The sequence below is a fragment of the Zerene cesonia genome, unplaced genomic scaffold (assembly GCF_012273895.1).
Source record: "Zerene cesonia ecotype Mississippi unplaced genomic scaffold, Zerene_cesonia_1.1 Zces_u002, whole genome shotgun sequence".
In the NCBI taxonomy this organism is placed as follows: domain Eukaryota; kingdom Metazoa; phylum Arthropoda; class Insecta; order Lepidoptera; family Pieridae; genus Zerene; species Zerene cesonia.
In genome coordinates, this window is record NW_024045132.1 from 369299 (window position 1) to 384281 (window position 14983).

General features: G+C 30.3%; 1 protein-coding gene across 1 annotated transcript; it reads right to left on the reverse strand.

The window, feature by feature from the left end:
- Positions 1–11567: 11567 nt before the first annotated feature.
- Positions 11568–14641, reverse strand: LOC119838421 (max-like protein X). The gene is made up of 5 exons (XM_038364372.1): positions 14438–14641; positions 14283–14359; positions 13999–14109; positions 13470–13667; positions 11568–12842 (listed from the first exon to the last, which is right to left on the reverse strand). Exons 1-5 carry the CDS (start codon positions 14511–14513, stop codon positions 12675–12677), a joined length of 630 nt encoding a protein of 209 aa, XP_038220300.1. The 5' UTR covers positions 14514–14641; the 3' UTR covers positions 11568–12674.
- Between the last annotated feature and the right edge of the window lie 342 nt (positions 14642–14983).

Sequence of the window (14983 nt, forward strand, 5' to 3'; positions counted from 1 at the left end):
ACAATGACACTATTGAGAATTCAGAGTCTAGACTCTAGCATTATCTTTGAACAATGTAAAATTTAATGGAAATCTGTGAATTCAGAATGAATTGTAAATAAATAAGCAATGTAAAATAAACAGCAATAGCAGCAATGAGATTATAAACATGTTATGTTTATAAATTTACTATAAGTGACAAAACAACTGTAAGTTACAACGCTTGCAATATGTAAGTGTGATCTAATTCATAAAACATAATTACTGTACGTAGGACACCCTAATCAAATACAAATTTCATAATCCTATTAATATTATAAACGCGAAAATTTGTAAGAATTCATGGACGTTGTTGCTGTTTCACACAGAAGCAGCCAATCGGGTCTGTCTGAAATTATTTACAGAAATTGTCTATAGTCTGGATTAGCACAGATTACATTTAAATCGGGTAGCACGCTAGTGACGCCGCGGATTATAGATAAAATATTATTCATTCGATTATTTAAATACTGGAATCTATTATAGTAGTAGTACATGTAATAATCTAATAAGGTTCTCAGATAAAAATAAAATTTTCTTTTAATATAAAAGAAAAAATAAACTTTGGTTATAAATTTGTTGACGTTATAAACTCGAAATCACGTTAAACTAAATTTGTTTCAAAATATCCAGTTTTAGGTATATAATTGCTAACTTAATGGTTTAGACTTTAGCAAAAGCTTCTTTTATCATCTTTTTTATTTATCGGGTCGATGCCTACGCAATTAGAATCGGATTACGACTTGTTTTTGTCTTATAAAACGGAATTTTGGTACAAAATGAGTAATTTTTCTTGATAATAGGAATTATGACAAAGAGATAGGTAATCCCAGTGAAAATTTACATAAATAATTTATTGTGTTTTGTAACGTTAGCTATAAGATAGGAAAGTCATTACATAAAAAATGTAGAAGTGAAAATACACTAGGTACATACAATTTACATGTCTTCGATTAGTGCTTTTATGATCATGCGGGTTATTTATTTAAGGTATAAAAGATATAGGATATAGATGTAACACATTTATACATACTTATACACTTATCCAAACAGATTTCAGTCATCCTCAGTGATTATTTAGATAAATGCTATGCTATAATAAATTTCTATATCTATAATGCAAAGAATTCGATTGAACCCTTCTTATAAAAATAACAACATTCAATATCAGGCATAAAGAATAACAATTCCGCCTAAAATTGTATCATCTAAACCTTGGCTTCGACTACCAAGCGGGAAAATACTTCACAAACAAGGAAATAATACCTATTTAAGATTATGGTTGGTAATAGATTCGTTAGGAAAGCGGTTCAAGAAATTTTCCCCTTGAATTGTGAACACATTCCATCTTGTGGTTTTGTGGTTTGTTGAGATCCTATGCTATATTACAATGAATGCTATGAATATAGATACTGATAACCAGATCATAGACTATTTCTATGTTAACAAGATTTGTACCACATCCATGGTAGAATATCCAATCTTCGAATTATAGCTATTTGATGCATCATGCATTACCTACTTTTCACCAGCGTATTTAAAATGCTAAAAACTTTTATGCTTTTCATTGCTTTATTTGTTTACTGAATAGCACCTTTCAATAAAAAGCCTATTAGCCATAGAAAGCAAATTTTCAAATAAAGTTTTGTTCATTGTTTAATAATATAAGTGGACATTTAATAAGAATGGGCTAAGTGCGTATGCCTATAAGAAATAAGGTTATCAAATTGTGTTCAATTAAGGTTCAAAATTATATGGACTCAAAAATATAAACCTAAAAATACTTTTTTCTGATGTGAGTAAATAGATCCCATGCTTTACAGAATACATTCAGCTGATAGAGGTATCTTGAGAATAAAGCATGACGGTATTCTGGTAGAGAGTCTTTTTATTTAATAAGCTATGAATTATGAAAGTAACAGCAGGGAAGGATTAATAAAATCATGTTATAATATAGACAAAATTTCTCATAAAATCTTAAATAACAGATAAATAAATAAATAATGCTAATAAAACCTTCATAACACAATATACGTATAAGCCTTATTTTATAACTTGTACCCTCGTACAGCTTATATGTACTACCCTCTGCTCGTCCTTAGTCTAATAAATTTTTATCTTTACTTTATCCCTTTCTAACATTAGTATAAATAATTTCATATAAGAAAAATTATCCAATAATTTTAGTTCGAACTTTAAAAGAAATAGGTACTATGTAGAATATAGGTATCATTTAAGATTTTAGATATTATACATAATATAAAATGATTATTGCTTTTCAATATGTATTGAATCTAAAGCAAACAATGGGTATATGATTAGTCTGTAATAATTAATTTTTGGTCTTATGAATGTTTAGAGATAACACGCACAGAAATGTCGTGTACATTAATTCGTAATTTATCCATGAGAAAGAATAATGATAAATGATGAGATAAGTTATGTATTTCACACAAACTGTTTAACGCGCAAAGTTTAAATAGTCGTTAACTTTTATTAAATTTTCTGGAAACTTGTCGTAATTTTCACTGTAATCGTTTGTATTATAAATCTAAATTTCAGTCTTCGAAAAGATGAATGATGTATCCGTTAAGTAGATATCTTATTATACGATCAGATATAATAGCAGGTATTTAATTTTCATTTATCACAAATGAAATCGAATTCAATAAATTCTTTCATCAAATATTTCGTTGAAAAATAATAAAAAATGAGGATGACCCGTTCCTCTGTAACCAAAGTTAAGTTAACTAAAGGTAAGAAAGAAAGAAAAAGCATTTATTTAACTCGAAAACACAATTTTAGCAAAACATATAATAATAATGTGTTCCACAGTACCGCCAAAAAGGAACTAGTTTAGCTTGTGCCAGGCATGAACCTGGCGCTGGTTAAGTAGTAGCCATCTTTCCTTATTAGGTACTCTGTTTTCGACTATATAGTTAAAAGAGCAAACATATTCATAATTTCATTAGCAGCCAAAATAAATTATGTGTACTTCAAACAACAAATTGGCTGCGTATCAGTTAAAACTCCATGGTTATAAATTTGGTGTTTTTACTGTCAAACAGTCAAACTGATTTACCTACAGGCTACAACTAATATGGCTAACTCACAATCAAACTTAGGAAGGATCGAAGTCGAACTTAACTGACTTACATGTTTATGTATAATCTGTTCCTTTTCACTGTAAATAATTGGAATCCAATAAAAAACCAACCATTTTTCTCTTATGTGTTCTTTTTACTTTATATATAAAGTAATATCATTGCACTGAATAATGTAAATTCTATTGAATAAAAAAATGGTTTGGACAAAATAGTAGCTATAGTACCATGAAAATCGGAGATGCAATGACACAGAATTAATCTAGTCATGTAGTATGCAAATGGTGTGGCAGAGTGCAGTGTTAACCCACATACTATAGGCTCTCATTTGAAAACTTTAAACAAGTTTGAAGGTTTTGAAATAGTTTTGTTCCTTGAGAAAGATCTTTTTATATACAACTAGCATTTGCCCGTGGCTTCACACGCGTAAATTCGTAGTAGATTAATAGATATTATTACACATATAAACCTTCCTGTTGAATCACCCTATCAATTAAAAAAAACCATCAAAATCCGTTGTGTAGTTTTAAAGATATAAGCATACATAGAGACATAGGGACATTGAAAGAGACTTTGTTTTATACTATCTAGTGAAGTATTTCTAATTATAACAAAAATCCTCTTCAGAAAGTATATAATAAATTCAGTGTCCAACAGACTGAAAAAAAATAAGGATATAAACAAACCATGCCTCGTGCGATATCTAATACTTTGGCAAATGTCAGTCACATAGTGTCTATATCTTAACAATTACTATTTAAGGCACTCGAGATATACCTACCGATGCTCAACATATCTATAACTTGTCTCCAAAAAGTAATTTATTTGGCAAATGAAAAATATTTCGTTTTATTGCTTGGCTTCTTTGCTATTGCCTATAAATTACCGATCTTTACATTTTATTTGCAGATTTATCTTTCACAAACAAATTATTTCAAAATATTTCACGGATGTACATACAATTTTCGTGACATAAAACGAAGATCTGAAAAGTTTCTAAGTATGTTAATGTGCTGATATATTACGCTTTACCTTTGTAAAGTCAGTTAAGTGGGTCCTCGGGTGTTGGATCAATTCTGTTATAAGTTAAAGAAAGTCATCTTTGCAATATAACAACAATGTTGTAAATTGTTCTAAATGATAATATGATCAAGTGCTTGGCCTATTATAAGATCCTTTTCTATAAATAGTACACGGTTCGAAATTCAACTCGTATCGAATTAACGTTGCTTGAAGTAAATTTCAACGTCAATTAGGCCATGCAAATTCGTTTGAACTACGCTTCGGTTTCCGATGTAGCTTATTGGATAGTAAACATTGACCTAAATGATTTTGGACAATGACATGTTTATTTTCTTTTCAATACAAACATTAATTTTCGCCCGTAAGCGAAGGATCTACCTACCAACCTTGAAACAAGAAAAATAATGAAGTGTATTTATATCATAACCATTTGCAATATATGAATAACGATTTTCCTGCTCGTTAAATTTATTCATCCTTATATCAAATTGCATAATTTAATTTGATCGTTATTCTTTTGTATATGTGATATGCCAATCATGTTTCATTGAAATAATATCTAAAGAATTTCCGAAGTAAGAAAGCACTCAATTCATTGTTTTTTTTTTATTCTGGCAATCTAAAACTCAATGCGGTTTTATCAAGAGGTAAGGATTTAAAGTATAAATGATATGAAATCATACAATTAGAAAAACAATATCTTCAGAAGGAATGTGGCAACAAATGTGGGTGTGTTTGTAATCAATGGTCTTAAATTAGAGCCAATGGTTCAGGTGAAGCTGTTAAACCATTAGGTAAATGTTTTTGTATGAGCCGAACCGATCGATACGACCTACGTTGAGCGATATAACATTTGTTTCCTTTTTTTAGGCTAATACTAAGTTTAAAGAGATTTTCTATTAAATGTAATTTAGGACGCTGTGTATCTAATATCTATTATTAAGGTTACTTAACTTTGGTATGAGGTTTTGCTGTTGGTAAAAGGTTGAAAAGAAAATCTAGCAGCTTTATACCTAAACAATATGGACCTATTATCTTCAAATTTTAATTTAGCTTTTTATGCTTATAACTTAATTAATGATTTCTGCTGGATATTGTAGTTAACTTACGTACAAAAATCCTCCCAAGTTCCTCCACATATATTAAAAACCATTTTCCATTGGTTTCGATTAAAAAATGAATAATCATGAAATATTCCAAAAGCTACCCGGTTTCTTCCGATACATGTATTCTTATATCAATTAGAAATCAAAACTAATTTTAGCAAAATTTTAGCTGGTAGATACCAGTTAGTTTATATAAACACATAAGTCATCAACTCATCATCACAACACCAATCGTAGTCATTTGGTCAAGAGTAAGGATGAATACTTAATGATAAAAAAAAAATAAGTGGGTAATTATAATTTCGTATTATTTATACGGTTTTATGGCCTTTATACACTTTCTTAGATGTTTGTTTGTTCCATTTTTTTCGTAACATAGTTATTAAATATCAAACCAACAACAAAATTAAGCCAAAAATTTACATAATTACGAGTTGGTAGTACCTAACTTTAGTTATTAAATTTTGGCAAAGTCGTTAGTCGTTTTGTATAAAATAAATTAGATTTCCATGACATATATATAATACAATCTATTTCAACAGTATTCAATCATGGGATAACTCGAGTAACTACATAAGAAAATTTGTTTAAGTAAGTAAAATGAGTCGACGGGGTTTCTATATTGTGTTGTAATTGTATTAGGAAACAAAGAAAATTCTCTCAACGGATAGAAATTTCTTCCGTTTTCTTTGCCAATACTGGCCGGTAGGTACCTACTCGGCTGGTTTCACACGGTTATTTTTTTATAAATACAATTAATAAATTTTCAGGATAATTTGTTTTAACAACTAACCAAATGTATATGCTTAGGTATGTCTTATGCATTATTATTGACTGTTATAAATATTTAATCATCCTTTTTTCATACATAATTATCAAAATCAGAACTTAATTTTGAAATTGAATTAAATGAGAAGAGAATCGTCGTCTCAGCCGTCCACTGCTGAACATAGGCCTCCCCCAAAGACTTCCAGAACGGCCGATCTCTCTCGACCGAGCTCTGTGTCGAAGTATAATTATTTAACTCTCTGTCGGTCCTGTTTTCCAAGTAAGTAGGTACCTACAATAGAGCCTATTCAGACTTACGATATATATAGATTATTTAAGAAATAATTTGATGCTAAGTGGAATTTTATAAAGACGTGCACATCTTTATTTTTGTGTTTCATCTTAGTAGGCTATAGGAGTTATTTTTCCAACATTTTAGATTTCACCACAAAGCAAAGAATATATTGAATGAAATATTAGTTTAAAAGTATTTACTGGACTTAACATCCAACTTCTTTACGGAGAATAAAGTTTAGGTCAAGACTTTTTTTATTAAATATTTCTTTGAAAGAATATCATCTTAGTATCCATTTATAACAAAAATAACTCTCGTTTATTTTGTTTGCTGCCATACAAATTAATTTTAAATGATACATCATAGCTCTGATAATACAATCAGAAACTGCTGGACCCATAAAAAAAATTGTAGGATATGTACGTGGTTATATAGACAACATGTACCACGGGCATAGGCGGGGCGGAACGCTAGTGGTACAATATAACTCATAAGATTGTTCTTCAAAACTTCATATAGCGATATTACAAAACGAAGTTGTTTCCAAGAACGCTTTTACCATAATTATGTGCTAACAAAATTGCGAAGTGAAACCGGAGCGTAAATGGATTGCAATTTAATTTTAGGTTCCATGTTCCTACAAATCGGGAAGTAAATGGGACAAAAGATTTCTTTCAATAACTAACTTATGACGGATCGCTCCTTATTGTCTCGAACTCGTTGAATTACATAGAAAGCTTTTACTACTTTTTTGTATTTATAAGGTATATGTATATAGTATTCCTACTGTAATGTGCAAGTATTAAGAATGTATAAATATATATAAATAAGGACATACAGACGTAGGTAGCGTCTACGTAATGTACATTATAAACATAAAAATTAAAATGTAAATTATAGTTGTCTCTTTTTACGCATTAATAATGTTTTAGTTGTATTCTAATGTTATAAAAGTACATAGTACCTACCTGTTACTTAAAATCCTTTCAACATTTTTTATTTACAAGCTAATTATATTAAGCGGAAACAAAACCAACAAACTTAAATCTTTAGAGTCCGACTCTACTAGCTTTTGTTCGCGGTTTCACGCGTGTTAAATTCGGAATAAGTTAATAGATTAGATGTTATAATGAATATAAACTTTCCTCTTGAATCACTCTATCTATTACAAAAAAACCCCGTCATAATCATAAGATCTCATTCGTAGTGAATTTTTTCAGATTTAGAAAGTGTATATATGCGCACAATCTACTTTCATTTTATTCACCGACATTATATTGTTTTTTAATCAATTCAAACTCGAATAATTTGTAGTTGGATCTCTTTTCATATAGATGGTTAATAACATAAAACAAAATAGGTATAAAGCAGTTATATTGTGTCAGCAAACAATGAAGAAACTTATATTTAAGTTATATCTGGAAGAGGGATGTCATAAAATGGGAGTTAAGACGGTATAAACGTCAGCAATAATAAAACTTCAATTTTTCTTTATAGTCTTTGTTGGCTGAAGTTATAAGTAGACCCTACTTATCAAGAACAAGTATAATATATGACATTTGCAATATCTCTATGATTTAAAATGTAATTTTAATATGTATCGGAAATACGACATGATATGATATCATGTATCTTAAGATAAAAACGTTTTGCTTGTATTTAATGTAGTCTTAGATATTAGTCCCCATATTAAAGAAGGTACCTAAATATATTTATAAACAATTCGAAAATTACGTAAAAGAATAATAGAATATCTACAAACATTTACAAGAAACTCAAAATCTGTACATAGTAGGTAATTAATAGGCATGAATTTCAGAAAGTGATAACAAACAATGGCATATTTGTCAAGTCATAATATTGACCTCGTTTATTTTACGGCTCATAACAGTAAAACACTTGCGAGTAATATGCTCTTCTGAAAGATTTATCGAGCTTTCAGCTTCAGCGTTTTTTCCGGGTAAACAGATTTTTAATTTGCCATGAATATTAACATGTTTAAATGCAAATTTCTTTACAATTTCAGCGTAATCTACGTATTTTGGGCTCAATAATTTATAGACTACATCTATACATATTCATGTTGATTGTTGTAACTGCTGGGCAGATTAATATAAAATTTTATGTGGTGATGTTCTCTTGATCAAAATAGGTCGTATTACGATCAACATAAAGCATACATTTTATAAAAAAAAAATCGGTGCTCCTATTCATATAATCTGTAACTAGAGGAAAAAATAATTAACAGTTATATAATACATTAAATATAATGATTCAAATGTGGCAAATGGAATCAGCCACAGCAAAATCATAGGTAACATAATGCTATACTAGTACCTAAATGCTCTACGAAAGTAGCTCGAAGCAGTGCTGATTTTGAGGCTGGGTCGGGTGGGTGAGGTTCGCCTTAAAAATATTTACCTATACATACCTTCTTACAAAAAAAAATGTGCGTGTGCGATTCACACACGATAGAAGTGAAACTTCAGTAAATCGACAAAAGAATGATGATGAATATATATTTCTGTCTCATTCTTTGCCGGCTTTATTCTACACATTTTTTATTTTTGTCTCTTACCTGTCGTTTATTCCGTTGCATCAGGTTTGAAATTACAACGATTCTAAAGAAGTTTCACTTCAAAATAACATATACAATGTGATAAAAATATCTAAAAGATTTAAATGCATGGGAAAGTATATCAAGATGATCTCATCTCGATTTTATCTATCTTTTGTCTAATTAGATTAATTATCATTTATCTAAATAGATGTTAAAAAATGGATTAAAATATAAGGAAATATATCATATATATTCAATTATAAAAGTGATGGTAAGTCATTCCAAATTTTCGACGAAGTTTCTTCAAAGCACCCTTGAAGCTAGAAGTGTTATGTTTCGATGTCATCGAATTATTTTTGCCACGCGTACTTATAGAGCATTAGATACTCGTGTAAAGCGTGTAAAGCGTAAAGTAAAAGATAAAATTCAATATTTTTTTAGGTAGTTTTATTGATTATTTTTTATGCATTCAATGTATGCAAAACTAGATAAATTATATAGAGCATAACAAAACGGTTTAGTCTCCGAAAGGGGAAAGTCAATCTTAGGAAAAAATACAAAGGGACTATGTATTATCGTGACAAATAGTGAAAAATATTTATTTGACACGGTATAAGCGTTTTTCTTTTTTTATTGATACACAAGAATTAGTGAAACAACATAATAATGCATTACTTATCCTTTGTTACAGATGAACTGAAAGCCGGTATAAAATGGGTCGTAATTCAGGCGGCGATGAAGTCAACGGGGAATTAAGAGTGCTCCTTGTAGTCACTGTTATCGTGGGCTTGGTGCTAATGCTAGCATTGTTATTTTGTTATGCTTTAGTTCTGAAACGACTCTGTTGCGACACTACTCGGGAAAGATCAAAAAATATTGCTGGAGCCCGAGGTACAGAAAGCTTTCCAATGGGAGACCTGACGCTGTTGTCCCAGCCAACTGAAAGTGAACGAGTCTAACTTAATTTTCAGCTTTAAGAGTCGACTCCACAAGCCAAGTAACAATGATAAATAGGTAACGATAGTTAACATTGGTTCTGTATTATTGTAGTCAGTTCTTAAGCTATACCAGAAATATTTCTAGTCTTGATTGTAAACGTTTATTACTGTAATTGTTTACCCACCTTATTCGTTAATAAAATGGATTTTGTTTAAATTGTTGTGTATTTCAACTAATAATATCAGCTGTGTTTCGGTTTACTTATGTAAAATTTAAATTATATATTATAAAATGTATGACCTACCTTATATCAAGTATAGTATCTGCTGAAATTATATGCTATCTACCTACTCCCAAAGTTCCGATTATTATCCATAGCAACGTTTGTTTCACTGCAGTGTTTATACCTACGTCACAGATAAAATACGAAACTCTGATTATAGAATGAAAATTGTTAATACAAACATATATGTTAATAGCATTAAAATGAGATTTTTTATGTCATAGCGGGCAACTAAGTTGGTGGTTTGCCTGATGGTAAACGATCACCACCGCCTATGAACATTCGCAGAGGCTCAGCGAATGCGCTGCCCGCCTTTAAAATGTAAAGGACAAGGAAAGGATTGATGAATGGAAAGAAGGAATGGACTGGGAAGGGCTAGGAGAAGGAAATAGGCCTCCGGCTCCCCCACTCGCCCTACGAAACACAATCATCATCATCAGCCCATATTTGTTCCCACTGCTGGGACACAGGCCTCCTATGAGGGTTCAGGCCATAATCCACCACGCTGGCCAAGTGCGGGTTGGCAGATGTCGCATGTCGTCGAACTTTTGATTCTTGGACATGCCGGTTTCCTCACGATGTTTTCCTTCACCGTTTTAAGCAGTGGTGATGTTATCCACATGTGCAGATAAATTGAAAAATCAATTTATTTCCTGCACGCTCGGCTCGGTCTCGAACCTCGGCTTGTCGATTTTGAAGTCCGAGGTTCTCACCACTGAGCCACCACTGCTTTTTAAACATTTTTAAACACAATAGCAAGCTATTATTTCACGCCGGTTTTCTGTGGGGGTGTGGTACTTCCCCGGTGCGAGCTGGCCCAATTCGTGCCGAAGCGTGCTCGACTCCCACAATAATGTGGAAAATACATAAATGCTTTGGGGATATTTTGCAACTTCTTCAAATCATTATCACTAGGATTGTGTAGAATCAAAGTACTTTTAGGGAAGAAACCGTTATTGTTAATAGAAAAGTACCTGCGGTGCTTCAATTCAAATTGGTAACATTCTCTCATATCTGGAAAAAAATTGTAATATTGACATGATTAAAAAAGACATCCAGTTAAAAAGTTTTCCAGTGCCCGAACTGCTAACAAAAAGGAGTATTTAGCTCGGGCTCATTCCTTACTTCCCGCATGAATGAAAGTGAAATTTTAAAATGTGTTTATTATTACATAATTACACATTTATTTAGACAGTTATTACGCTACAAATAACATATTATTATAAATTGAAATGGTATGTAATTATAAACAAAAGAACATAGTCCTAGATAAAAGGCTTCTCTTATATTCCCGATATTTGTAGAATACTTTTTTTCTCTCGAATACAGTTTTTTTACTATATCTATTATTTACTATATATATTATATGAACATTTTTTATTCTCTCCTTTTGGACTAAAGGCAGCTATTAATGTCTAACATAAAGAAGAAATTCATATAAGGCCGATAAAAATCGAAATATAGGTATAGTTAAAATGCAATGTAACACTAGATTTATTTAAAACACACATCGGGTCTGCGTATTTATAAAATTTCACTGTTAAACAATAATTAATTAATATACAATTTTTACTTAATTGATTATATGTTACTTTACAATATAATATAAGAAATAACTTTATTGCACTTGCCTGTGTTTTGAAACATTTTATAGCTGCTATAATGTAGTATGTTTAGACCAATCAATATTAACGAGTCACTATGTTTTTAGTTTGTTGAATGATAAATAATTGCCAATTACATACCAATGCGTTATCACATATATCTTTAATTGCTAATGAATCAAAATCAACATTAAATATTGTTTCAAGCATTTCTTAAAACTCCCCATGATATCAAACATTAGCTTTACGCCCGCGTCTGACTTTGCGGAATAGATAGACAGATCAGGGGTTTCCGAATAAAAATTAAAAATTATCCTTTGTCTTTTTTTGGGCATCAAACTACCAAATTACAAAAAATATCATTCAAATCTGCCCAGTAGAACCTGAGATAAGTGCATTCAAGCAAACGAAGAAACTCTTAAAAAATTATAAAACTAATATTTAACAATAATAAAATTAAAAAAAAAATAAATTTCTCATATAACAAAATAATGTATTTCAGTATAATTTTAAATCCCATAACATTACTAAAAAAATTGTGCCTGCCATTTTTTTAATATGGCAGTGTATTCCACATGCTAAGCAATATTTTTAGTTAAAAAATAAAGTTACATTTTATATTTACGATATAGAATGTTGACATTTTATTTTATTTGTAGTATAAGTGTCACAGCATGATAATTAAGGCCACAGTTATTTGATACCCACAATCTTAACATGTATATAATATGAACTAATATATTTTTTAAAACAATAATAAACAGACTAATAACATAACAATTTATCTACTACATTCTGCATCATTTAAGTATTTAATACCAAGTGCTATTTATTATATTTCACTTTTAAACTGACTTATAAAAATATTCTATTAACCCTGTTCATATTTAGTAGGTAATTGTTATATCAGCCTCAGCATACAATTGTAGATAATAAATGGCACAAGGTCTGATGTAATATTTTACCACATAATATTAAGGTGTAAAATTTTGTTCTCGTAAAACTCCATGCACTAGGGTACGTAATGATTGAGGTTTGCAATACTCTTCCAGCCAATTGAAAACCCCAGCCGAAAACTCAGCAAAATCATTTGTTGGCACAGACTCAAATGATTCGAATAGCTTGTCCATTATCCCCTGAAACTACAAAAAAAAAATGACTTTATGAACATTTGTTAATATTGATAATTTATAGATAGGGATATTCTCACATAGCTGTGTTTATGCAAAAATACACTAGCACAAAATTACTGTAATGCAACATGCAGGTAGGTTGAAGCTATCATTGCTTATTAAAAATTGAAGAATATGTATTACAGCTGATAGATGCTTTTCAATAAACACTTTCTTTAAAGTTTAATTTAACAAAACAATACTTTTAAACAGCTATTTTCTCTTCCCAGTTATGAAATCAATATTTTTTAGTTAATTTCAAGTAATGAAGTAATTTTAAAATTTATAAATATATGCTATACCTATAGGAATTTATTTTGAATTAAATGCTGAAAGTTCTAACTATTACCTTCCTTAATTTCACATTTATACCACAAAAAATGAAGAGCTTTCTTACAAATTTCCTACGAGAGCCCTCAGACACCCATTATCAAACCGTTTTATAATCTGATTCTTAATTGACATCTGAGTACTACACACTTGTTTAATTTAAATCTAACAGAACTTTAAATGCAGGATTTCATCAATACAATCACATACACAATATAATATTTGGAACAGTAATTAATAATAAAACTATGGTCATAAAACACATACCACTTCAAATTTATCCTGATCAGTTAGCCTTTGTTCACTCTGGCCAGGCACTGAGTGCTGTGCTTTAACAATTTGTTCATAGTTTGCCTGCATGATCCTCAATGCTACTACATCTTTACGTAGTGCATTACGCTCCTCTTCTTGCCGTCTACGTTGTTGCAAGAGGTATTGTATATAGTCAATAGACTTTTGTAGAACCTTATAAAAAAATCTTATATGAAAATCTAAAAATTTCATTGAACCTCTCGAACCTCCTCTTTTTTTCATTAATTTGTTGAATTTATGGCTAATTTTATCAATTTGATACATATAGTATTTTCTTGTGTTTGATTTTACGTGAGTATTATACAAAACTTGTAAACGGATTTTAAATTTAATTTAATTTTTTATTCATTATATTATTAACCCAATGTTTCAAACACTTTTCAGCGAGCGTGGTCACGGGGAGACTCCCCAAAAAGTTTTTAATTTCTAAATCTGATACATAATTACTTAAATATAAAATCAAAATTTAAATAATAGTTCTTACAGCAGCTTTACTGGGTTTGTATCCTGATGCATCTGTCTGCTGACAAGTTGGAACTAACTCTTGCAATGAATCATACCCCTTTTTGATCGCATCTCTCCTCTTTTGCTCAGCCTGTAATGTTTCTATATGTCATATTTGTAAACATATATCATTAGCACTTTATATCACAATTTATGTCAAAATATTAATTGTTTACATTTTACATATCGAAAGAGGGCCTCTGGAGTAAGAACCTGCTTAAATATTTATATGTTTAAAAAACAAACGACGTTATTGATATTTACTTGCGTGTGTGCTTCTCTCCTTCTTTCTTTAAAACTTAGTGCTGATGGCTTGTTGTCCCCACTGTCATCTTCATCCTCTGTCAACGTAATAATGTGGTTATTTCTCATCAAGATTATAAAAGCACAACTTATTACTAGAAAACAATTTTACCTACCTGAGTTATGATTTGATGAAGATGGGGTTTGATGCATATTCTGAATGGAACCACTGCTACCGCATCGAGAGTACATGTTGGACCACCGATAAATCTTTTTAAAATAACCCTTTGTTTTAACTAAGTTGCAAAAGCAACAATTTTATAACACAAATCTCATTTGATTTATCTACCTATCTCTTATCTTGAAGTTTGAACTGTCATATCTTAACCAATGTCAAATTCAGAATATTTTCAAGCGCCCATGCACGTTGAGACAAATTTCCAAACGAGAAAAAACAGAAAGTTTTCAAGTAAATGTGTATTTCATATTTATTTACTATGTATATTTACATAAATACAGTATATGTGTAAACACATGAAACAAACAAAATGTTACATTATGAAGTCATAAAATGAAAACATTTAAAAAATTTTATTCAAGTTCTTAAATTTATTGCAAGTATATTGAGTCGACGCCAACAACAAAAAAAAGGTGTGTGTGCGATTCACACATGATAGAAGTGAAACTTCAATAAATCGTCAAAAGAATGAATAAAATAGTAT